This window comes from Papilio machaon, chromosome 17, assembly GCF_912999745.1.
Source record: "Papilio machaon chromosome 17, ilPapMach1.1, whole genome shotgun sequence".
Classification (NCBI taxonomy): domain Eukaryota; kingdom Metazoa; phylum Arthropoda; class Insecta; order Lepidoptera; family Papilionidae; genus Papilio; species Papilio machaon.
In genome coordinates, this window is record NC_060002.1 from 2,634,218 (window position 1) to 2,659,412 (window position 25,195).

The 25,195-nt window shown below is 31.3% G+C and overlaps 2 protein-coding genes across 4 annotated transcripts; one reads left to right on the forward strand and one right to left on the reverse strand.

Moving 5' to 3' along the window:
• The first annotated feature begins 11,625 nt into the window (after positions 1-11,625).
• LOC106721648 (glucose-dependent insulinotropic receptor) lies at positions 11,626-24,342 on the forward strand. Of its 3 annotated transcripts, XM_014516654.2 has the most exons (6): positions 11,626-11,815; positions 11,912-12,010; positions 12,292-12,435; positions 12,759-12,887; positions 20,931-21,065; positions 21,197-21,330. In XM_014516654.2, exons 1-6 carry the CDS (start codon positions 11,792-11,794, stop codon positions 21,242-21,244), a joined length of 579 nt encoding a protein of 192 aa, XP_014372140.2. In that variant the 5' UTR covers positions 11,626-11,791; the 3' UTR covers positions 21,245-21,330. The 3 variants fall into 3 exon arrangements, with proteins under 3 accessions (XP_014372140.2, XP_045537694.1, XP_014372139.2); XM_045681738.1 differs by lacking the exons at positions 11,626-11,815; positions 11,912-12,010; positions 12,292-12,435; positions 12,759-12,887 and adding exons at positions 18,393-18,730; positions 23,568-24,342 and having other exon boundaries at positions 21,197-21,346; XM_014516653.2 differs by lacking the exons at positions 11,626-11,815; positions 11,912-12,010; positions 12,292-12,435; positions 12,759-12,887 and adding exons at positions 18,393-18,730; positions 21,836-22,911 and having other exon boundaries at positions 21,197-21,346.
• Positions 14,699-16,296, reverse strand: LOC106721650 (39S ribosomal protein L40, mitochondrial). Its single transcript, XM_014516656.2, has 5 exons — positions 16,167-16,296; positions 16,003-16,092; positions 15,755-15,925; positions 15,281-15,479; positions 14,699-14,868 (listed from the first exon to the last, which is right to left on the reverse strand). The coding sequence occupies exons 1-5, from the start codon at positions 16,199-16,201 to the stop codon at positions 14,752-14,754; spliced, it is 612 nt and encodes a 203-aa protein (XP_014372142.2). The 5' UTR covers positions 16,202-16,296; the 3' UTR covers positions 14,699-14,751.
• Positions 24,343-25,195: the final 853 nt, after the last annotated feature.

Consider the following 25,195-nt stretch of genomic DNA (forward strand, 5'->3'; position numbering starts at 1 on the left):
CGTTGCCTCCAAGTCGACAGAGTTGTACAAAAGAGAAATTTGTAAACTGTCACTACACTGCCAAACATTCTATTGAAATCGTGGCCGGATACTTTGATTAATTGAGAAAAAAAACGAGCCCGATTTCCAAACTTTTTATACAAATCAGGAAGACATTAAATTGTGAATGAGTTTTTTTTAACGATATGTACGTTTAATAACCTATTATATTGTTATTGTGAAAAAAATTACTGAACAGATAATTTTAATGTCACTTAGAGCGGGTTAAGATTTAGTACTTCAGTACACTTTACTTTCCTTGGATGGGTTTTTTTATAAACAGCAACAGTATTTTGCGTGTCTTAATTCAGTAGATCTACAACAACAATACTCACCCCTGTAACCCAGGGGTATAGGCAGAGCACCCCGGCACGGTCTTAACACACCTCTCTCGCTTCTTCGACATCCATACATCTACGAGTACATAAAGGTCGGTTTAGGGCGCTCTAAATACCTCCCTTCTTGAGTCTTTTATCAATCTGTACGGTTAAGTCCGACTAGGACGGTCCTGACTGACGTTGCCATTCACTTTCGCGTCAATTTTCTTTGTTAATCTTCTTTCAATCATCCGTTCAACGTGTCCAAACCATCTAAGTGTACCTTTTTCAATTCTACTTACAATATCTAGTTGCCGCACAAAATGAGGTTACGAAAGAAAGTTATTGGTGTACAATATAAACTGATAGTTTTTCTATAACAAAGTTGTTAAAGCCATTAGGTTGTCGTCCATTGGCCATGGAAAAGCAAAGCAACAAAGACTACAAGCAAGAGTCAGGCTTGACCTAAACTGTACGAACTCACACCAGGAAGTTCCATTAATCAAAACTTTCACGTTATACGTCCTATAAGTTTTCGCCAACTGAATGTAGTCCGAAATTTATTTGAATGTGACCTAATTAAATCATATTAACGAAGAATTAAATAGGTCAAAAGTTGTAGTGTTGAAAACAATTACATAATCATACTAATTTTATTACAACATTCCAGGAAAAATTACTAAAACATGTAACACCTAATACTTCTTACTAATATTATAAATGCGAAGGTTTAGATAATAAACCTAAAACAGATCTAAAACAACAAAATTATAATTGAATTTCATTCCTCGAATAAATGGTACTATTAGAGAATTTGATCAAGAATTTACGGAAAAATTCCGTTACCAGAATTGTGTTTGCCTCTCCATCCGTGCCGTAGTCACATCGAGTTCCAATTCCGTTTTTATTTTACTCCCTATCTTCATCTTGTTATTCATTTAACGCCAATCTGTGCACAGGAAAAGCTTTCGCTCCAATCGATCGAAACCTAATTCGTTTACGGCTGGAATTCCATTGCTCGTGTTTTCTTCAAAGCCCATTTTGTTTTATACATAAACATACGTGATAAAACAATTTACAGATATGTTTTCCTCTGTTTTGGAAAAAAGGGAATTGTTTTATTTTTCTATTTAATAAAAACACAAAGGGAAAAACTTATATTTGTACTACTACTAAAAACTTAGTTCGCAATTGTAAGCAAAAACAGTTTTAAACGGAGAAGTTTAAAACTGTTTTTGCTTACAATACGAAATTAATTTTGATCAAAACAGATAAAACAAACAAGTCTTTAAATAGAAAAATATAATAATTACTTTTGGGTCATCGATTTATGTGGCAATATTAAAAAACTAGCTGTCGCCCGCAATTCAGTCCGCGCGAAATAACAAAGATGCCTAATTACCGTGGGTTTGTGAGACCTAGATCGTTTATTGTTATCTCTGTTTTATGAAAGATAATGACAAGGATGACGACATTTTATACAGACATTTTTGTCTCAGAAACCAACGGATAGTAATAGTAACCTATGTGTTCTTCCAGTCTAAACTCTACATCTATGCCAAATTTCGGCGAGATCTGTTTAGCCGTTGTGGGGTTACGAAATAATAAACATCCATCCATCCATCCGCATTTATAATACTAGTAAGATAATATCTGCTTTAGGAAGAAATAAGTCAAACATTTTAAGCTGCAGGAGTATGTCAAAATAGAATTGTTTGATTTTATAATCACTAACACCATGGAATTATAGTACTACTGTATTCAAAACAGCCCTTTTACAAAGGGTGGATAGTTACACTATAATTCCGAACTAGCTCGATGTCTACTGAGATGGAGAAACGTGACCCTATTACAAAAACTTGCATTACGAACACACGTGGAGGATGGCGGATTAAAATGCAGTATAATATAGCCAGTTACAATATTTTATTTAGGAGTCCCTTAGTATTTTTTAAGCATTAACTAGCGCCTGACTAGATCCTATTCTCTTCTGTTAGTAATTAATATTTTCTTTATTTTTCTTTCTATTTTTTTTAAAGAATATTTCACTTCTGATAGTTAAATAGAGTTTACCGAACGCATACGCTATACGTCGAAGTCAAAGATGTTAGATAATGTATTAGAGAAATTAATGAAATTTCTTAACTTACAGTACTTAGTTGCTTTTCAAGGTCGTGCGCAGTAAGATGACGTGAGACTTGGTGCGTTAAATTTCAAACGAATCAATATTGAAATTTCGTTGAATTTCTTATTTCCACTAGAAAATTATCTGAAATATTTAAAATTCTTATAACAAATATTAAAAAAAATCATTTAAGAAAATAGTATGAAAACTTGGATTTTTTTTTTTCGTAATTATAACCTCAATCATGTTTCATAATTTAATAACACATTTTATAATTTAACAAAAAGTCAATAAGGAAGAACATTAAAAAAAATTGTAAGTATTGAGGTAATTTTTGAAATCAAAATAATATTTTCTAAACCTGTAAAGCCTAGTTGCGACGCATTTTTATTTTCCTCTAACGACCACAGAGGCCGATCCATTAACTTTCACGACAAGCCGTTGTCGTCCTAACTGCTTAAGGTCCTATTAATATATAGAACCTACATGCCTGCAAACCTTTTTAATGAGAACTGCTTCTATAAAATAAATCACCAGTATTAATCTTGGGGTTAGACATGGATAGCGTTTTAAACCCATATTTTACAAAGGAAAAGCGAATTAAAATTTATCATAGTTATTATCAACTGATAAAGATAAAGAACATCTTTAGACATCAGTTCCGCTCTTCGTAATTGTATGCGATTTTTTTTAAATAAACTCCACCTATTGCTACAGTTAGTCGATTTCCTACATGTGTAATAGATTCTATATTAGTATTTATTAACAAAAGAGCCTATATACTGCTTACTAAACTGTTGACAACTTTGCAATTACTTTATACTCGCAGTTGCCCACGACTTAGTAATCCGGGGATAATGTTCCTTCCAAAACGAAAAGAGTTTTTAATAGGTTCAGTAGTTTCAGAGCCTAATATACAATGAAATCTTTTCTCTTTATAATATCACTAGTTGTCACCCGCGACTCCGTCCGCGCGGAATTGAAAAAAACGTAATAAGTAGCCTATGTGTTCTTCCAAACTATGTTCTACATCTGTGCCACATTTCATCAAGATCCGTTGAGCCGTTCCGGAGATACCTTCAAACAAACATCCATCCATCCATCCATCTAAACATGCGCATTTAAAATACTAGTAAGATTGTAGTATAGATATATTGTGAGTGGGCACATAAATCTTTCTGATTATTTTTTTACGTTATTCTCTTAATTTTTTAATCAATCACGTTTGTAATAATTGTGTAGATAATAATATAATGGATGCTTTTTAAATTCTAAAAGTCCATTGATAAGGACCCTCGTGAATCAGCTCTTAGTTAAAGTGTGACCCTTATATATTCGAGATAATTGAAATTCTCTTCCAAGCGTCTCGTATATTATCATAAAAAATGTGAAAGCAAAGGGGAACTCTTAATTATACCTACGCTTGCTTCGGATGATTTCATTATTTTTCCCAAATATTTTTTTCCACTCAGTTAAGCGTAAAATTCACGTAACCTTGTATAATTATTATTAAATTCTTTCATACATCACAAAATTCTTCAAAGGATTTTAATTAAACTATAAAAAGGAAATTGTGTAATCAAAATAAACATAAAGCGGAGTCAGATTTGTATTTTAATAGTAGAGGTGCAATATCCATCTCTGTTATTTGAATAGAAAGGTGTTGAAGAAAGTAAATCAAGATTCTCTATATTACTGTCTACTGCTACTATAAACAATAAGACATCCCTCTCACTCTATTCGGAAAAAAAAACAAATATAGCAAAAAGTTTTTTAAAGATTTTTCGGCAGTGGAACCCAACGGTGTTTAACATAATTGAGTGAAAAAAACGGAACTAAATAACGTTGTATTCGAATCTAGGAACTAATGGAATATTACATACCTAGGAATACTACATATCACTCTGGCTACCATCCAACCTAGTATTGAATATCTGATGAACTAACCTTACGCCTAATTTAGAGACATGAAGGAAGCAGAATCCAATACTTCCTGTTGGAGTGTGAGAGGAAAAAGAACGGAATGCTAGCAAAATTCCGAAGAGCTCATGCTCAATCCGGCTGTGGTTGGCTTGATTTGTACTATTTTATCTGATGCGGCTGTACTATTATATCAGCATGTTTAATAAACCTAAAGAAAGGCACTATGGGATCGGCTACCTGATCGTGTAGAAATATAAAAAAACACAACAGTTAATATTACGTTAAACCAAAATTAAGATTGTTAAATTCCACCGTCAAATCGTCATCGTCAATTAAAATCAGGTGGCAGAATCATATATTACTTAAAAACAAAAATAATTGCAAGTCTTTAATGAAAAAATTCCTCGTTAACGTAAAAGTCCAACCCAAGTCTAGTCGGATGCTGAATTATCTCGCTTAACTGCTCCCAACCCCTCGCTATAAATAGCAGACTGTGTTACGTAAGTCGAGATTTTATTTATTTTCTCTGTACTTAAAAATATCAAATACTGCATAAAACTGCAACAAATGATACGAGATTATTTGAAGGCATATTACATCGAAAAAGTATGAAAAGTTAAGATTTACTAATGTAATATAATTACGTAGAACAATAAAATATAATTTGACGTCAAAGTAATTTGCTCACTTACCAGGGGCATCAAAACATCTGTTCAAAAACATATTGTATGTTTTTTTTAAAAAAGAGAGAGATAATATGTTTTGCACAAGCGTATTGTCAGCAGAAAGTCAAAGCAGCCGTAGACAATGTTAAAGAAAAAGTATAGACTTGAAGCTAAACTTTTCCAGACGCATCAATGACGAACAATACATTTACAGATGATGTATTTAGGGTAGCATTTGCCACCTGCTTCTGCAGTATGGCGAAAAAAAAACAAATGTCATTAAAAAATTATTTATTAAGTACATAAATAATAGATATTGTGCTATTAAAATAAATTCTCTGACCTCATTTGTTTATTATGCAATTTGTTATTACCATTAATAATTCAATTAAAATCCTTTGAAGATCCCTTTATCTAGTACTATTATTGTGTTATAAGAGGCTTCAAGTTAGCTACTTCCACTTAAGTTTCTATTTAAAATTCATAGGATAGACCCTTGCTATTCTTAGTTAATCATTTATTAAGGCGCAGGTTAGACAAAGCAAAGGCTTAATTAAAATTTGCAAGCAAATTCTGGCATCTGTTGAAGAATTAATTTATCTATTAAAAAACTCACTAGTTATCCGACCCAACTTTACTTGAATAAAAAGGTCATATTTAAAAAGACCATACATCTATAAAATTTCAGGAAAGAACACATAAGAAATGACTTCTCACACTTAAAATAAAGCTACTGTCAAACATATGTACATGCAAGCCCAAAGATAGAAACAACTTATACTCGTTGAAAAAAATTACCCGTAAAAAGTCCCATCTGTCTGGCAAAAAGAGTATTCCCAGTAAAAGTCGCCATTTTAATATGCATCTTTCTTGACACTTTCCATATAAAGCTTCTCTCTTTTACGTTAACCTCATGCATCCCGACGTCCTCGTTTATCTCTGAGCCGCCGTGGAACGCGCGAAATTAAATTTTTGCATAACGACATAATCGTTCCACTACTGGGAAATACACGCTGTAAAATGTTAAAGGATAAAAGAAGAAATAAAATAGTTTTCATCTTCTGTTTATCCTTTTGTTATTTATTACAAGATACAATTTATCTTAGTATCATGCTAGCACAGAATGTAAAAAAAAATACCGACGATTTGAGAACGATACCGAGATTTAAAAACCAGAAGAGTAAATTGGATATATCAAAATTATATCATAAACATATTTATCTATATGCCGGTTTACATTACCGAAACATTGGGTTTCAGTCGTAGAATCGCAATGGACGCAAATTATATGGATGGATGGATGTTTCGAAGGCATCTCCGGAACGGCTCAACGGATCTAAATTAAATTTGGCATAGATGTAGAACACAGTTTGAAAGAATACATAGGCTACTTACCTAGTTTTCTTTTAAATTGTGCGCGGACGAAGTCGCGGGCGACAGCTAGTAATTTATAAAAACAAGTAAATCAGTGATGAAACGAAAATGATTCCGAATTAAATATCTGTAGAATTTATTGAATACTCCGCCAGCATTGAATGAGTTAATTTATGCTTACTGAGGAATTAATAAAGGAACGGAACGATAATCGGATTTACTTTGAACTGTAAGTGGTTAATTAATCATTTTTATAAAGCAATTACACCAATAAATATATACGTGTGGAAAACAAACATGACTAAAGTTATGTGTATATTTTTAATTCAGACATTTATCAAATCGACGTAGAAACAGCAATGTCTAAGTCTTTTCAAAAACTTTTAATCAATTTCATAAACAGGTGAATCTCTTAGCGCCTCCGCAAAGTGCACCAGCAATTTTATAACAAATACGATTGCTGTATTCAAATGTGACCCACATAAATACTTTCTCTCAATTTAGCTATTGTACTTTGTCGAAACATTTGTAAAAAGAAGTGTTTTTAAGAGAATTAAAGAAGTAAGTATCATATTTCATTTCACAATTTGGGCAGTGGAAACCAATAGTTATTAATGAAATATAATGTTAATTCCAGTAAGAGCTTATTATTGTTAATATTTTAATTTAATTAATTGTGCAGTGAAATAAATTTTATTTAATTCAAAGGTGTAGCATAAACTTTAAAAAGGAAGAAAAATATTTTCTTTGCGCGAAGCGAATGCAATATGAAACTTGAAATTAATCCTTGGAGCATTCTGAAGGAAAAAACAATAATGTTCCACCACTTGCAACATTTATCATCTTAAGGAAAATAAATGTATCTCAGAATTCACTTTTACATATCATACTATAGATAAGTAAATTTCCCTTTTATTTTTTTTCCTTATAATAAAAATGTGATAGTTTGGATAAAAAATTTAATATTTATATTTTTTTTAGTTATATTATGCTTTGTATCGTAAACCTGTTGCTTGATAAGACAGATTTAATAGGCAATGGTCTCAAACGATACACCTGGTCCCATCACGACCTGAGATTTAAACGTTCTAAAATTACTCTTAACTTCGGAAAATATCCTTTAAAGTTATTAATATTCTATAAACGAATAGATTTTAATTAATTATGGATTTTGGATATGAAATTTTTAATTAAACGCAAAATTGCCAATCCTCAAATTATAATCGCTAAATTACTTTTGCGAAACACATTTAACAGAAACTTATCAAATAATGTTGGTTAAATTAAAGTTCACAAAAATATAAAACATGCTGAACTATGTTTCGGTATTGTCTTTCTGAGTTTGTTATGTAAAACGATGTAGAAAAAAAATAAAGAAAAAGAAATTCTGATCATCAATTTGATTTAATATGTATCAATACTCTATATTCTAGGTGCTGTACTGTCTAGACCAGACAAATAAACGTGCTAACGAACTTGATTAAAGAGGTGCGTCAGTTAAATTTTACAACCTCACTGCACTTTTAAGATTGTATCACTTAACAAAGAACAAACGTTGGTTTTAGTAAATGTTTTATGTCAAGAAATAATTTTCTTGTAAACGAATAAACTAAATGAAATGGGAATAATCCAATTTCTTTGTTCATATTGAGATTTCGTTATAAATATTCGTAATAAAATTGTAATTGTAAAACCAGTCACATTCTATTTATTGCCTTATGTTCTTTAATATAACTAAATGTACATGGATCATAATATAACTAAAATGATTTAGTTTGCAAAAAAAAATTACGTAATTTTCCGTTTCAAGCACGAAAATTTACAAAAATATTTTTAACTGTTTTGTTAAATATTTTCGCTTAAAGGTTTTTCATCTTCTTTTCATATCATAAATCTAATATCTAATATTTTTCTATAATAATTTAATATTAATTTAATATTTTTCCTTCTTCTTCTTCTTCCTGCTTTAATCTAATATTTTTCCTAGATTTTAAAACGAGCTCATTGCCTTAAACAAGACAGACGTCTATTACTCTATTTTCATTTTATTCCCTGAGCGCGCATCAAAGAAGCGAGCCACGGTTAAATCTCATGAATCATGAAACTCCGCAAAGCTTTTGAGTGTAATCATATTTTTCACCATTACATTTTGTTATGAATCAGATAAAGAAACTTGATATATAGAGTATAAGTTACAATTTTATACAATTATATTATTATATTATATATTATAATACGATACGAGCTTTAATATGGTCTTCAATATCGCTTAGTCTTTACTTAAAAAACATTATTTCCCACCTCTCGTAATCTTATCTAGTCATTTACTTAGACTTTACACTAATTGCTTATGTGGATTGTAAAGATAGCTACGATCAACCAGTTTTTAAAAAAAACACTCATTTGATTCTAAAATTAAAAAAAAATACTAACAGCATATACAACACTAACTATATTAACTGAAATATACCTTATTAGGGAACGCACGAATGAACAAAATGGTCGCCGCCTCAATGACGTGTAGTCGAATAGATACAGGTTACTGTCGTTTTCTACTGGTGAAACACTAGATCAACAACTTATTGTTATCCTTCTCCTTCTCTTTAAAATAGCTGAGATAACAATACGTTTTTGGACAAGTATTTGACAGTGGAAGTCCACGTTAAAAGTTAAGATAAGAAGTTCCCATCGCGCTCTCCAGTTAGCGCAAAATAATAAAGGCTCTCAGATACTTCCAGACGGTTGAGCACTAACCCGCAACTTCTTCGTAGCAAAGAACATTTCTTCCCCAAAGGATATAAACGACTTTACCCTTCAAAGATAAGACTAAATTAGACAGTATACGTAGCAAGTTAGCGAAGCTATTAAAGACTATTGAAGTATTTTTGTCAGAAGTTTTTTCTACCGTCCATAAGTATATTGAAAGCATAACTGTTTTCCGATAAAAGACGCTGTAAGTATTGTACTTCTAACTTTAGGTCGTAAACCATCGATTTTAAACCTCTGTACTTTAATATCGGAATGTAATTAATTTATAATGATCAAAAGCCAACAAAAAAACTACAAAGTAAACCTTCAAACTCCTCGGTAGCCGCTCTGACAGGCCCGCATCAAAACTTTACCTTTTGGTGAAGCTTGAAATTTGACTTTTAGTTTAACTCATAAGATATCACTTAAAACACAATGACGAGTCAAGTTTGTCACAATTATAAACATAGAATGGTCGAGCTAAGCGATGCCGTTTGTCAAAATAAATCCTAGGAGCACTTTGTTAACTCAAGGTTACACTTTGGTATAATTACTGAAGAACGAAAAGTCATTTACAAAGCGGTGTTAAAACCAATTATTGTTTTTACTATTGACAATCTTCGTTAAATCTATGAACGTTCAATTGACCTCTTCTTTAATTTCATACTATTGCAATAATTCGTGGAATTTTTACAATTTATTAAAATTCAGACAAGAGATTCATATATCCATATATAATATTTTTTTAATAAAACCATAAATTAATATCAAAACCACTTCTTTAATTATGCAATATTTTTATAATATGATGCATTGGAATTGTTGGTATATGAAATAACTTAAGCATTCCGTAAACGTATTCAATCCCTTTCCCAATGATATATTTTCCGTCTCTGAAATCCTTTAAAAGCATACCCACACGCCTAAAATATATTTTATAGCAGTTACGTTCCCTTTAACCGTTGTAATTTATGTCTGAATATGGGATTGAATACGCGCAACTTAAAAATAAGATTGTTACAAAGTATTACCATTTTTTAAATTTACCTTTTGCAAAACAAATTTGGCTTCGTAATGCTATTTCTAGGACACGACATCTGATAACAACCTACCAGACAAATAATTCTATTCGGTAGTTAGTTATAAATTAATAATCGTAAACATAAATATGGCAACACTCATATTTATGGGAATTACAGAATTAAACTGTGATACCTATATTACCTACTCACAGAACAGAATAATAATAAGTGTATATGATAGGAAAAGATCTTTCGTTTCGACTGTAAGTGAACAGAGAACGTTAAATTCCATCCATGTTGGCCATATTGATATTTGACTTTTGTAATTACTAAGTGTAAATTATTAGATCAACTGAAGTGATTTTGGTTTTGTTGGCCAATGTTATACACATAATTAATAGACTTTTAACTATACACAAATATAAAAAATCTAAATGTCAAAAGTGTGTGTGAAGGAAATGTTTACCAGTACAATGAAAAAATTACACAAATTACACAAATAAAAATCTGGTAACTGTTTTTATTGTTATTTTACTATTATATTTAACTTAAAAAAATTAAAATCCAAAACATATAAACCAAAAACCACGATATTATGTTTTATTGTGGTTGTAAAAATACTCATTAGTGTTTTAAAAATGTCTCGATTAAATATGTATGTATATTATTGAACTGTACTAAAAACCGAGAAATAAAATATAAACATAAGAAAAGAAGTTGTATTCAATTAATTTTTTACGTAAATATTGTTACGTATATGACAATAATGGGGAAATTAACGCCAAAAAAGGCCTCCGAAAGCCTTCTCACATTTCCTTTTCCAAACACACCTAAGTTTGTTTGGTGCCCCGAATGCTCCGTCTTGAGGTATAAGTCTATGGTTATATAGTTATGCGAGAGGAGAAGTGTTCTGCTAGTAATAGGCAGGTTAAATAGCGAATTTTTACTGGCAACTTATCCAAACCATAGAGAAAATGTTTGCAACATTTTAATTTCCAATGGCAACATTTTAAATTGTTGGCTAGAGGGATGTCCCTTTAGCAGTTTCAGCATATTGTCACGTACTAGTTGGCGCCTGCGAGTTCGTCCGACTGAATGAGGAATTTTCTTAAAACCCAAATTTATTATTTAATTTTTTGTATTTTAAGTAATTCTGCTGAAGAAAAAACATTTCTCCAAACATACTTTCACCTCCCACTAAAAGACGAATTTGTAATATCCTTTCTTAGTACCTTCTACGTTTCCATCCTACGTAATATAATATAATTTACTTTCTGTTTCTGTTAGTAGTAACATCTATACAAAGTTTCATGTCTTTAGGCCCAGTAGTTCAGTCGGTGCGTTGATATATCAGTCACTCTGACAAAGTGACTATCAATATTTTTTTTATATATATATAAGATTGTTTACATTAACAACAGGAATCAAATTACGCAGACGTAGTTTAAGTTCCATAGAGAGTTTAATTACGATGGTGTTACAAATAATATCACACTAATTTCATTATGTTTTACCTCTCAGAAGTCAGAGGACTATACGTGTAACAAGTATTTAACTTTTTTAACTTTCCATTATAAAATGGGTTGCTTATGGTCTCACGAGGTAAATAAGTTTATCTCGAAACCAAGTTGACTATCATTTTACCGTGCATACCTACTATTGTTATTTTTAATACCTTTCTTAATTTTGTTTTTGTAGTTGTCCGAACCCGAACGTTACGAAAGACGACAAAATTATTCAAGTGGAAGTGGTCAGACTTTTAGAACAAATGCTACGCATGCGCCGTACATTTGCCAGGTAAATTTTTATGATTTTGTTTAAAGTTAATGTTTTAATGTTGAAATAATATACATTTCGTACACAAGATGCATTTGAGAGAACGAAAAACATTTTTTTTTTAATTTTTGTCTGTCTTTATGTCTGTCGGCAATGCCGCGTTTGTTCCGGGTGATATCCGGAACGGCTGGACCGATTTTGAAGGGACTTTGACGGGGAGGTAACTGATGCACGATGGCATATTATTCATATTTAATTATAGCACATAATAGCTAAGAATTTTGTAAGTATTATTTTTCCAGTCGCAATCAGTAGCAAAACCGAAAGCTCTATTCGGAGAATATAAATGTACTGCATGTGGACGGTCTTGGACCAGCAGACTTAGCTGGGCTAATAGCTATAGCCTTTGCAGCCGATGTAAGAAGCCCGTCTATCCGTTTAATCAGGTAAAAAACGTTAAATTACTTCTCACAAGAATTATTGCGAAAGCTTGAATGGATGCTAACTCCAAAGATCTGGATGAAGTACGGAACAAAAATAAAAAAGTCTAAAATAGCGTAGCTATATAGTATGTCATGAGAAAACTCAAATGTTACCTACATTATTGTGTTGTTGTTAAAATATTGCCATGATATGAACAATTTTGTGTTTTTTTTTGAGTAAAAATAAACATCACACCATGGTATTTTATTATTTCAATTTTGTTAATGTAAAAAACCTATGAGATTTGTAAATAGCAGATCTTTTGTGATCTTTTTTTTATTTTCAGAGAGAATTGCGTCCTTCAGACTTTGCTAAAACACCAAGTGACAATCAAGAACATAAGAGGGATCTTTGCCAGATGTGTCAAAAGTTGGGATACTACTGCGGAAATTATGGAAAACTTTATACTAAGAAAGTAAAATAACTTTTCGTAGTTAACCATTTCATTCGTGTTACTTTTGTTTTCATCTTCAAATCATTATTTTGATTATTATAAAATACGGATTCAATTCGAATTATGAAGTTTAAAAATGTAATTTTATTTTAAATCATTTTTTCCTGAGTAATAAAGTATTAGATTCCATTTTTGTTCAACGGACCATTATTGTATTATATTAAGAATTGCATCGACGTCATTACTCTACATAAATTTGGTCTATCTTCTGCTAAAATTAAAAAAATCATGTACCTCATTGAATATATTATGTATAAAATATTGTTTTACTGGAGATGGAAAATGAACAAACGGACTAAAACGATCACATAACCAAAAACGTTTACAATAAACAGAACACTATCCGTTTTTGTGTGCAAAAATAAAGGAAAAAGTAAAAGGTTTGAAATATGACAAAGGAAAAATCATGGTCACTGAAAAAAACGCAGAAATACAAAAATAAATAATGAAATTTTAATAAAATGGATTTCCAGTATCAGACCGTTCAGACGATTCTTCTGTAGTTGTCACTGTGGATTGTGTGGATGTAATAATTTGAGTAGTAGTTGTTGTTGTCGGTTCAGAAGTCTTGGTTATAATTGCAGTAGTGCTTGCAATCGGTTCAGTAGTCTTGGTTATAAATGCAGTAGTGCTTGCAATCGGTTCAGAAGTCGGTTTAGTTGGAGTAGTACTTGCAGTTGATGTAGATGTTCTTAATGTTGAAGATAAAACTGCATTGGTTAAATTTTCAGTAAGAGATTCAGGCGTGGATAATGTAGTTGTAAATAAAATTTGTGGGATTAATGTTTTAGTTTTAGGTGTGGTTATTACATTATCTAATTGCTTGGTGATTTCAGTGTTTTCACTAGTTCCCTTTGTTGGTGGGCTAGTTGTTGGTTTATCAGTTGTAACACCTGTTGGTGTTGAATCAGTGTTTTCATTTATTTTTGTAATTGTTGCAGTATAATTTTGCACTATATTTTCCTTGACTGATGTCGATTCTGTTACAGTTGTATATTCTAATCGTTTAGTTTTCTTCCCCATATTATTCCAAATTTCCGGTTCAATTTTTACACTTTTTCCAGTTAACTTATTAGGCGAATTGGTATCTTTTAACGTAGTAACCAATTTATGTTTAATTGTGGTTTTTTGTTTACTTTTACTTGTTTTTAAGAATGATAAAGGTATTGTCAAGTGTTTTAATTTAACTTTGCGAGTTGTCCAGTAATTAACTGCGGATGCACGCATTTCAATAACCCTTTTGATAACACTCAGAGGTACCCAATGACCAGGTAATCCAGCTTCTATTGGATTGTTCACATACATTACTTCGTCTAAATCTGACGTCATTACATGTATTATATTAGTATAAATGAATATTTGTGCTATAATCAACAATATGCACACTGAAACATCAAAGTACATATTAAAAACAGAAATTAATTGCAGTAATTTAAAAGTCTAGAATACTTACTTTCGAGTAATTAATTCCAATCGAATTTTCATCTTTTCGAAAAGTTTGTTTTAAATATAACATACAAATAAGCTGCATTAATAATAACTAAAATACAACAAGGCCAAAAGGTTTCTTAAAAAGTATTTTTGTCTTCAATCATGCATGAAAATTCAATTTTACTGGTGAATGACTTCATGATCATATAATTCATAAAATGATAAGCATTCACTCAGTGTAAAATAACTCTTTCACAAATAACAAGGAATAAAATATTTTTAGGAAGGTTGTTTTCTATGATTATTTCTATATGCTCGCAAAGAAAAAACTAAAATCTGTAAATGTATAATTTATTTATGAACAATCTAATTAAACCTACTTAACAAACCAAAATTAATTAATCCACTTTTTGGAAACATCTATGTATTCTCCATCGGGGGAATCATAGTTCTTGATGGGTGGGGTCGCAACAGGACCCTTTATACTGTAAGGAATCAGTTTTAGATCCGGCTGTGAACAAAATGTATTGGATACATATACTGAACAAAACAAAAAACTTGAGAGGTGTCAAGGGACACCCGGATGGAACGAAGTTAAGAACGAATTAGTAAGATTATCTCTATTTTGCCAAAGATAATGACAGGGATGACAATATGTTTTATACAGAGATTTTGGTCTCAGGCACCACAGTGAGAGAAAGGTGTGACAACTGAACAAATGATAGATTTATGTGGAGAATTAAATCATAGTGCACCAACCCAATATAAGTGAAACAAAGAAAGGGAGATAATGAGAAGTTGAAGGTGAAAATGTGTATTAAAGATATAAAATGCATTTGTAACATATTATGTTTTTGCCATTATCTGTAAGTAACAATTATATAACATAAAGTGTCTAAAAAATAATTAAATTATGAACATACCATAACAGCTTCATTGTACAAATCTTCAGATTCCTCATAGAGCATGTCTAATGCACGCTTTTGTGCTCCCATGATTCTGTCAATTTGTGCAACAGTTGACATATACTCTGCACGTTTGTAGCGACTCCATTCTTTTTGTAACAATGCACGAGCTTCCACCTCCTGTTCACCCAGTTTCACTTCAGGTCTTTTCCGCTTTCTAAAAGAACATCTCTACACTTATTAAGAAGAGAGGACATAGACATTAATAATATTTGTTTATGATGGAGTATTATAATGAAGTATATTGTAAACTTACACACTGTGCAACTGTACAAAAAAAATTTGCCAAATTTTAAATTCATGTATGATTTTTTTTAAGTACACATACATACACATCTAATGCCATGGACTGGTTTGGCAAGTTCACATGTAAATTAATCATAGTAGCATGGACTGTGCAAATAATCATTAAATAAATATAAAACAAGTTACCCTATTTGATCCACAACATTTAAAGGAATCTCTAATTCATCAATAGGTTTTAATTGTCTAGCATTCTTTTCCAAGCGTCTAATTTGTTTTTCTAGTTTCTTACGACGCCTATCTTCACGAGCTTTTATGATAGCGGGATCCATCTTCTTCTTCTTCTTTAAAGGCTCCGCACTAATAACATTAATTTAAATATCAGTAGCTATCTAGTTATTTTCTAATGGTTTTTGTAAACGTAAATAATACCTTACCATAATTGTTCAGTTATTTTAAATTGTAACGTCGATGCGGTGAAAATATTACGATTTATAGCTATTGCCGTAGGTGTAGATAACGACAGTCTAAAAATATTAGTAAAAATTAGTTCAAAAAAATTACATGAAAAGGTTACGATTTAACATCTCAAAAATAGTACCTGTTAAATTGTTTTAAAATCGATAAACTAAACATTATGACGAAATTACTGTATTATTGCAATTTCTTTGATTCTTCTAAGTTATTTTTAATTTTTATTTTACAATATAAACATAACCTATAATAAATTGTCATCACTGACAAATGAATGTGACAATGACAGAGGAAAAAGGAAGAGGAAGCTGTGCTACGTTCCGATTTACCTAACTATTTAGTCAGTTCTCATTTTTATGGTTCCCTATATTTTATATATTTTTTTATTCCATTTTTTTAAGAATTCTTTTCGGATATTGATTAGGATTTTGAATATATAAATATTTTATTTATAATAAATATTACAAAGACAAGAGTGTAGTAGCTTGCAAAAATTTGAACAGGATTTTAAGTTAGTTGGCTTTAGTAAGACGAGACGACCCATTTGGTAGACAATTTTGTAAACACTGCAATGTACATATGTTTATAAGACTTTTTCATCAACCATTTTACTAAAATACTAACCGTGGTTTTCTGAGAGAAAAATCTCTGTATTAAACATATCGTCATCCTTGTCATTATCTTTGATAAAACAGAGATAACAATATGTTTTAATCAGAGATGTTGGTCTCAAAAACCCACAATAAGTGATTACTGCCTAATTTTCGACCAAACACCTCCATCTGCGTCTGGGCATACAAACTATGCAGTAAATATTTATAAATTTTACAGTTAAAACATTTAGCATTACGGCCTTTATTGTCCCAGATAAACATTTTCAAGCCAAAACCTTAAGCCAATATTGTCAAAATAGTTGGCATTAAATCACTCGCAGTACGTTAATACCAAGGCTAACATGAATATGCGACGACTTATAATATTTTCTGATAAATGGTTCTGTATATAACACACAATCTTTTAGCGTGGGATATTTTTACATACAAGAGGTGCGGCATGTTTATATAATAATTGATTCTGCTACTGTAAATATTAAAATAAAGCGAAGCACCATTAGATTACAATTACATAGAGTTAAGCTAGAAACATAGGCAGTGATATTCCTTACACTAGATGACCATAGGCCAATGAAAAACTTAGTTTGTCTTTTAACCGGAATCCAATATAAACCTCTACTATTTTACGCCAATTAGATAAAGGAAAATTTTAAATTATTAATACTTTATCATTTGTATATAATTATATAGACTACCTGGTGAATTGCAAAGACCTACAAATTACCTAAACAAACCACCAAATTCAGAAAAGTCAACGTATAACATATTATTATTATTAATATATAATATCAAGATTTATTTATTTAATATAAACACTGCTATATTCGATTAATGTGTTTAAAATATTGAAGTACGGCACATAGTAACCACTTCACTATCACGTTATATTGAAGGGTAATTCTTTAAATTAATGAATATACTTAAAGTAATGAAGCAGTAACTTTTTAAGCCCTCGATGAGGTCGCTTTAATTGAACGGATTTAATTATAAGCCTTTCTATCAAAACACTCATCAATCAAAACTTGATTAATTCATTCAAAAATTTTATATTACTCACGTAAATATAAAACTTGTCATGTTTATTGACGGTCATTTAAAGTTCTTACAAAATTGCCAGTTCGGGTCAAGTGTAATATTCATATAATTTATCATTTCCATAAAGGTTTTCTTTTATGATTTTGCTTAATTAATCATTATATTTTAAAAGGTTTTTTTTTGGTTTGAAATATGTATAAAAGTTATGTTTTATGTCAGAAAAAGGAAAACCAGTAAATCTCAAAAGTAAGGGGTAATCCACGCCAACACATCATTATCACACGATTACCATGTCAGGAGCCCTAGGGATCATAGCGCCCTAGTAGTTGAACATCTACATCGAATGCTTAGTCGACGGGAAGTCAATTGTCCTAGATCTTTCATGCTTTCTCCTTAGAGTCCTCAGGATTACGTGTCCATAGTAACATCGGTTTTCCTCTAACTTGAAATTGCTCAATGATAGGTGCTACCTTGATCCACTATTAAAATCTGATAGTAAATAATTAAGTAGTAATTATTTTCTAAAGAATAATAAAATAAATAAGATTTAATCTACAATGCCGCACGTGTCGTGTCTCATATTCAACGATAACCACCCGAAGAACTATAAAAATGTAAATCATCTCATTAAAATAAACAAAACTCAGTCATTTAGCATTATCCTCAAGCGCAATGTTTGGCATCATCTCATTGTGAACTGAGAACCGATATTGACATGAGCCACACGAGACGCGCGTACGTTTTTAGTGATTTATTCAAAAGTTTCTTGACTTCACGTTTGTGACAGTGACCAAAATGAGTTACAATCATTCGGATTACGCTTTAACAAAACTTGTGATGAATTTTTTAAGTGATGACATCTATAATTATACTAATCATAGTGAAGTGACGCAAACGCATCTGTTTGATTTGTACGAAGCGTACAGAACCAAGGAACGAGAACAACTCAGTGCTTATAAATCAATCGCTTATGTGTTTGGTGTTGTGATATTCCTCAGCAATCTGACAGTAGTCATCTCCAGTGGTCTTATCATTAAAAAAGGTAAAGATTTATGTCTACACAAAACAAGTAATAGTAGCCGTAGGGGTATAAAATTATTGCAGTGAAAGAGTTATTTGAATTATTTAGTTATTTAAGAAAAAATAATTTTCAAGAAAACAATTTCATTTACTTTTCGTGGCACCCCGCAATACACATACGAGAATTTACCGCTTTCCATTTTATATTTATGCGATTGACGCGTTAAATGTAAATAACTACGTTACGAAATTAGACAAACCCTACATTATATAAAAAATACAAATACAATAATCTTACTAATATTATAAATACGAGAGTTCAGGTAGATGGATGGATGTATGTTTGTTTGAAGGTATCTCCGGAACGGCTGAACGGATCTTGATGAAATTTAGAACATAGTCTTGAAGAACACATAGATTACTTATTAAGTTTTTTTTAAATGACGGAAGGAGTGGCAGGCGATAGCTAGTAATACATAATATTAAATCTAATCGATGTTTCATTAAAATGAAAAAGTGACGTCCACAAATAAAACAAAAAAGAAATTACTTACTAGATTTCAACGCTCCTTGTAGACAGCCTATTTTTATCGATTAATGACAACTTTCGGTTATCAAGTTATTTCCTATATTTAATAAACTAAGCCTTGATTACCGTCTCTCCTATCCATATCGTCGTATCCGTAACATTGTCAAAAATCCGGCTAAGTAATCGATTTACCTTCAAAATTGCCTAATTATTTACTATTCACTTTTTTTTGTCGTCTGAAATCGGGTCATTAATTTTCTTATTCTCAAAGAAGGAAGTGAAAGACAACTTAGAAAAAAATAAAATCTCTGCTAGTGATGTGATCGTGAAGGTTGAAGTATAATTTGGATGTTTCTTAAACCACGATTCTAAGTAACACATTTTTTTTAAACAAAATTTATTACAGCGATTAAGAGATACGTGCGAAGAACTGTATTTTTTACAATCCATCGATAAAGATTTATTAACAAATTCGAAAAAGAACTTAATGGAAATCCGGAACATCCATGTGATATCATCGTTATTGGTACTCTTAAAAATTTATATGTTAAAAAACACAGCAGGACGTTTTTAAGTTTTAGTCTTAAAGAGTTTTTTCTCGCAACTTATGTCACAATATGATCTTTGTCGTGACTATACTAATATGACTGGTACAGTGCGTGAACAAAGCAAGAAGTATGCCAGGGTCTAGCCAAATAGAAGTACGTGACCTCTGTCCTCAGTGTGGTTATGGGCGCTAATTTTATCATCTTAAAGTAATAAAAAATGGTTAATAGTGTGCATAACTGGATAGATATCATTTTGTCATCGATTCTTTTTTTTTTTTTTACACAAAACCTGTAAATAAGCAAGATCGTAGAAGGTATACTTACACGTGATTACCAGCTAAACGACAAGCGCACCATAACGTTTTCAACATAGTTACATAGTTAATGGCTCGCATAACCAATCCAATGCGAACATTTGGCTCACGTACATGCCAAAACGATAAACATTTGAACAAAACACAAACTCGTTTTGAGTTCTACTAAAGCTGTAACATTCAATTATATTTAATAACATTATATAATTTCCGAATCGTTCCAAATCGTCGAATTGGAATAATTGCTTTCATTTTTATTTTGTAGTACATAATTAATTTTGTCATTGCAAGTATATAACAAGCTTGTACGAAAAAAAGTCATGTCAATAATTGTTAACAGATTCGAACTTATTACTTACAGTTTACTGAACCTATCAATTTTGAAAGTCGTACTACGATAATCCTAAAGTACCTAACATAATTTTCACTTTGACTCATCATGTCGGAAGGCACTACTGTTGTTTTACTATGAAAAAATATAAAAAAACCTATATTATCAAGAATATTCAAGACAAACACACATACAACGACATTATTCCGTATGAATAATGAGGAGTTTGATTGTTCACAGCACACTTGAAATCGCTAATGGAATAAGTAATTTACACAAACTCACTTGTACCTTATACACTCAAAGTGATTACACAATTTACTCTATAAATAACTAACAAAACAAATACGTTCTGTTAAAAGAATGATCCATCTTGGCTAGTAACTGCCGGTTGAAATTAATTAAAACCTCTTCTTGGAAACCTTTTTACAATAGTTTACATCTAGTTAAGCCTAGACAATCTAGGTGGACTGAGCCGATTCATTTATTACTTGTTTTAGGTCAACAACCAAAAAGTACATATCTTCTTCTCGGAAATGTCTCCCTTGCCGACACAATCATCGGAATATCGATCATTTTCGGAGCCAGCGTTGAAACGGCCGCAAGCTCAAACACGCTGTGCATTTTCCAAATTGGTTAGTCAAAATTAATATAAAAATATTATTAAGTTTACTTCAAAAAAAATTAAAAGCTCTCAGAAAAGATCTGTTAAATATTAAAACCGATGGATAAATCAATAAATCAAGTTGTTTATTTTTGTGAATAGGTATGCTGGTTTGTCCAGCCATGGTGTCAATATTCAGCGTCGGCATGATCGCCGTGGATCGCTATATCTACATATTACACGGATTGTATTACCAAAGATGGTGCAATACCACCAAAGTGAGAATTATCATAATGTGTATTTGGATGATCAGTAAGTGATTTGATAAATTATTATTAGTTACCTTAGGTTTCCGAGACAAAAAGCCCAGTTTAAAACATATTGTTATCTCTGTTTTGTCAAAGATAAGGACAGGAAGACAGACGTTAAGTGTAAGCAATTCCGCATTTCGTCTTATGAGTAATGTTTCGAAGGCCTAATTTTAGCCATCTTTCCCTTCCCACCCTTTTCTTTTAAGGAAAAGATGGGAAGTGGAAAGGAATTTGACGGAGAAGCGAATTTCATAGGTAGAGTAAACTCTTTATATCGATCAGAGGTAGGCAACGCATCTGAATTGGCGGACAGCAGTCGCCTCTCAGCCCGCTCGTTCGCAACTTTATGATATAAAAAAAAATGGGGATGACGATATGTTTTATAAAGAAATTTTAGTCTCAGAAACCAAGGTAATTTCTTAATGTTCTATGTTTAACATGCTTCGTGTTGTCTGTAACAAAGCACCTCACTGCACGTATTGCTTTACAGGTTTAACTCTTGGATTCATGCCCATCACTGGTCTGGTGAACGAAGATCACATAGATATTAAATGCACCTACGTTTCACTCTTTCCGAGTATTTTGATACTAATAAATTCACTTTTAAGTATAATACCAATAATATTAGTAGCAGTTCTGTATACCATTATACTTTTCAAAGCTCTTAAGAATGCTAAACAGATAAATAATACATCGAAAACTGTTAGAATTAAATCGTCCAGCGACTCTCCAGAAATAAGGGCTTACCGTGGACATGGGAATTATAAAGCAACACAATCAGTGAAAGTTGCTAGAAAACTAAGCGTAACCAAAATTAAAAGGAGTGCTTCATTTGATACTGCCGATGGACATAAAACAGAATTTAAAACACAAAAAGATAAATCAAGAAGTTCCGAAAATATTAGCAATGATCAAAAGGCAAATTTGAATAATGACATGACTTATTCCAAAACATCAAACAAACATGTATTTGACACAAGTTTTCTCACTATCAGTACGTCGACGATTATAAATGATTCGATAGCTGATATAAGGCAATCGCCTCATAAAATTGCAAAAGCCATAGCAAATTGCACAACCCGTTGCAAAGTGAAGATGAAAGAGCCCAACAGATTAAGAGCGGTCTTAATAGTGATGCTAACAACGGGCAGTTTTATAACGACATGGATACCGTTTTTTATAACGGCTATAATCTACGTATTCTGTGAGGAAAAACTGACAAATCCAAAATGCATAGATATGAGAATATTATTACGAGGCCCGCTAGCTGTAATAGCTTTTTGTAATAATATCTTAAATCCTTTGATTTACGCCTGGTGGCATAAAGGATTCCAACAAAGTATCAAGACATACTTCCAGAAGTACATTAAAAGTATATTCAAAAATCCTTACCTCTGATAAATTTAAACGATTTTTATGTGAAATAATATATTTTAGGTAGCGTACGATACTCGCGAGATTTACTCGTGTAAAATGTCTACTTGGCATTATGCTTTTTACTCCAAGTTGAGTAACCACAAGCTAAATAACGTCACAATTTGTTTCTCATCAGCATGTGATCTATATCCAAAGACTGGGTACATATTAAGAAGTGCACTTCAAGTTTTAAAATAATTTTTAATAATTTTCTTTATGAATGTTTGTAAATTTACTGTATTATAATGCCAGTTGCTTACAAATTTGATTAGATTTAATAATATTTTTATGTGGCCATAAATATCACGCACAAATTTCTAACAATGCACGAGTACACACGATTGTCCTAATCAATAATAAAAAAATCATTTTTACTTTATTGTCCTTTTCTTTCAGTCTTTATATATATCCAATAATATGAAAAAGATTTGTATGTGTTGCAAATAATTTTTTATTGTAGATTTTATAAAAAATACAAAATAATAAAATTCATGTTTGCGACATGTACAATAAACAGTACAGCTGCTTTGCTGGTATTCAGAGAAACTAAAATTATTGTCAAAGTTCACTAATGCAAATTAAAGCTAATAAATTATTACAATGATTTTTAGTTGATCTCGAAAGAAAATAATTTAATTGCGAAGTTAAATTATGGCAAATGCAAAACCAATCATTACGCAGAACAGAAAAGGGATAAATAGTTACAGGAAAAAGAAAAGCATGATGTGAAAGCATAGGTGATGATCAAAGTCCAACGCTTTGAGTATTAGACGATACGCCAATTCAATTTTGATGTGATTTTGCAGGTCTGTTTATCGCCAGCTTACCGGCAATGGGCTGGACAGGTAGCACTTTCAGAGGCTACAGATGTTGGTACATCGCAGTCTTCCCGCCGCCACTCCTGATTATCGTATCGTTAATGGCATTGTCAGTGATCATCATGGTTTGCGTTTTGTATATTATCATACTGCGCAACGCCGTACAAACTGTGGACAGAATCAGAGAGTTCCAAGAGAGTCATACCGTATCTTACATCAACGAAGCATTTAAATACGATGAACATATCAATTATCCCGTTCACGAAACATCAACCACAACAATAACCATAACAATATCGTCACAAACTGTTACAGAATTAGCTGACAACCCTAATGAAACTCACGAACTGGCTGGTGTGATTACGGAGAAAAATCTGTCTGGAAAAAAAACAAAAAATAACTTTTTAAAAATGTCCGGTCAACTAAGGGCAAGGGCGGTCAACCATCCGAGTAAAATCAAAGCTGTCAAAACAGTATTTCTTATACTTCTCTGTTTTGTAGGTACTTGGACACCTTATTATATTGCAATAATAATATACGTAAAATGCGACATTACTAAGAATGGTTACGATTGCATACCTTTAGAAGTATTAACTTTGGGACCGCTTTATATTTTATGCGTAAGTAACAGTGTATGTGATCCAATAATTTATGCTTGGAGACATTCGGGTTTTAAAAAGACACTGCGGAAAATTTACTACAAATTTCTTTGGAACATGAGAATGTTAATTTAGACTTTATTTGATTTATTTTATTCACGAAATACGAGAACATACCTATATTAAAATCAATTACCTATTTCCATTATTATGTCCATCATTAATTATGTTTTTCATTTAATCGCTTTTTATAAATAAATACATTTAAGTTGTTTTTTGTATTATTCAATATAAAAAATCTTACTAAAATCTTACTTCTTACTTATATATATTTTATTTTATTTTATAAATACGAAAGTATGGGATGCATGTATATTTGTAGGAAGATATCTTCAGAACGGATCTCGACTAAATTTGGCATGGATGTAGAACATAGTCAGGAAGAACACATAGGTCACTAAGTTTTTTTTAATGTCGCGCAGACGGAGTCTCGGGCGACAACTAGTATACAAGAAATCAACAAGAACAATGCATTTGCATCTCATTAATTTTATTAATTACATCAGCATATTTTATACGTGTGTATAAATTATATAAATTAGTACCTTGCATATATGGAGAATATATGGCTTTATGATATAAAAATAAAATATGTCCTCTGTGATGTATATTCGTGGCTTGGCAGTAGGATTCCATAATCCAGGCAAAAAAATTGTTTGCTTAAAAAAAATCACAAACCGAAATAGATTTTTACTTTTGAGACCAATGATTAAGTACTTTCTTCGTGAATTTCAGTTAAAAGTGCGTGTTTATTAATATTTATGGTCCTTTGAGTGTAATGTAAATATGATTTATTTTAGCAGACGATCTTTTACTGCAATAAGATAAAAAATTTCGGTTGTTGATGTTATTAAAAATTACGATTATTACTCGTCTCGACCATCTCTTCGTGAAATGTAATGCTCTGATAATGTAACAGCGTATATCATCAAAGTAAAGCTGAACAATTTAAAACAT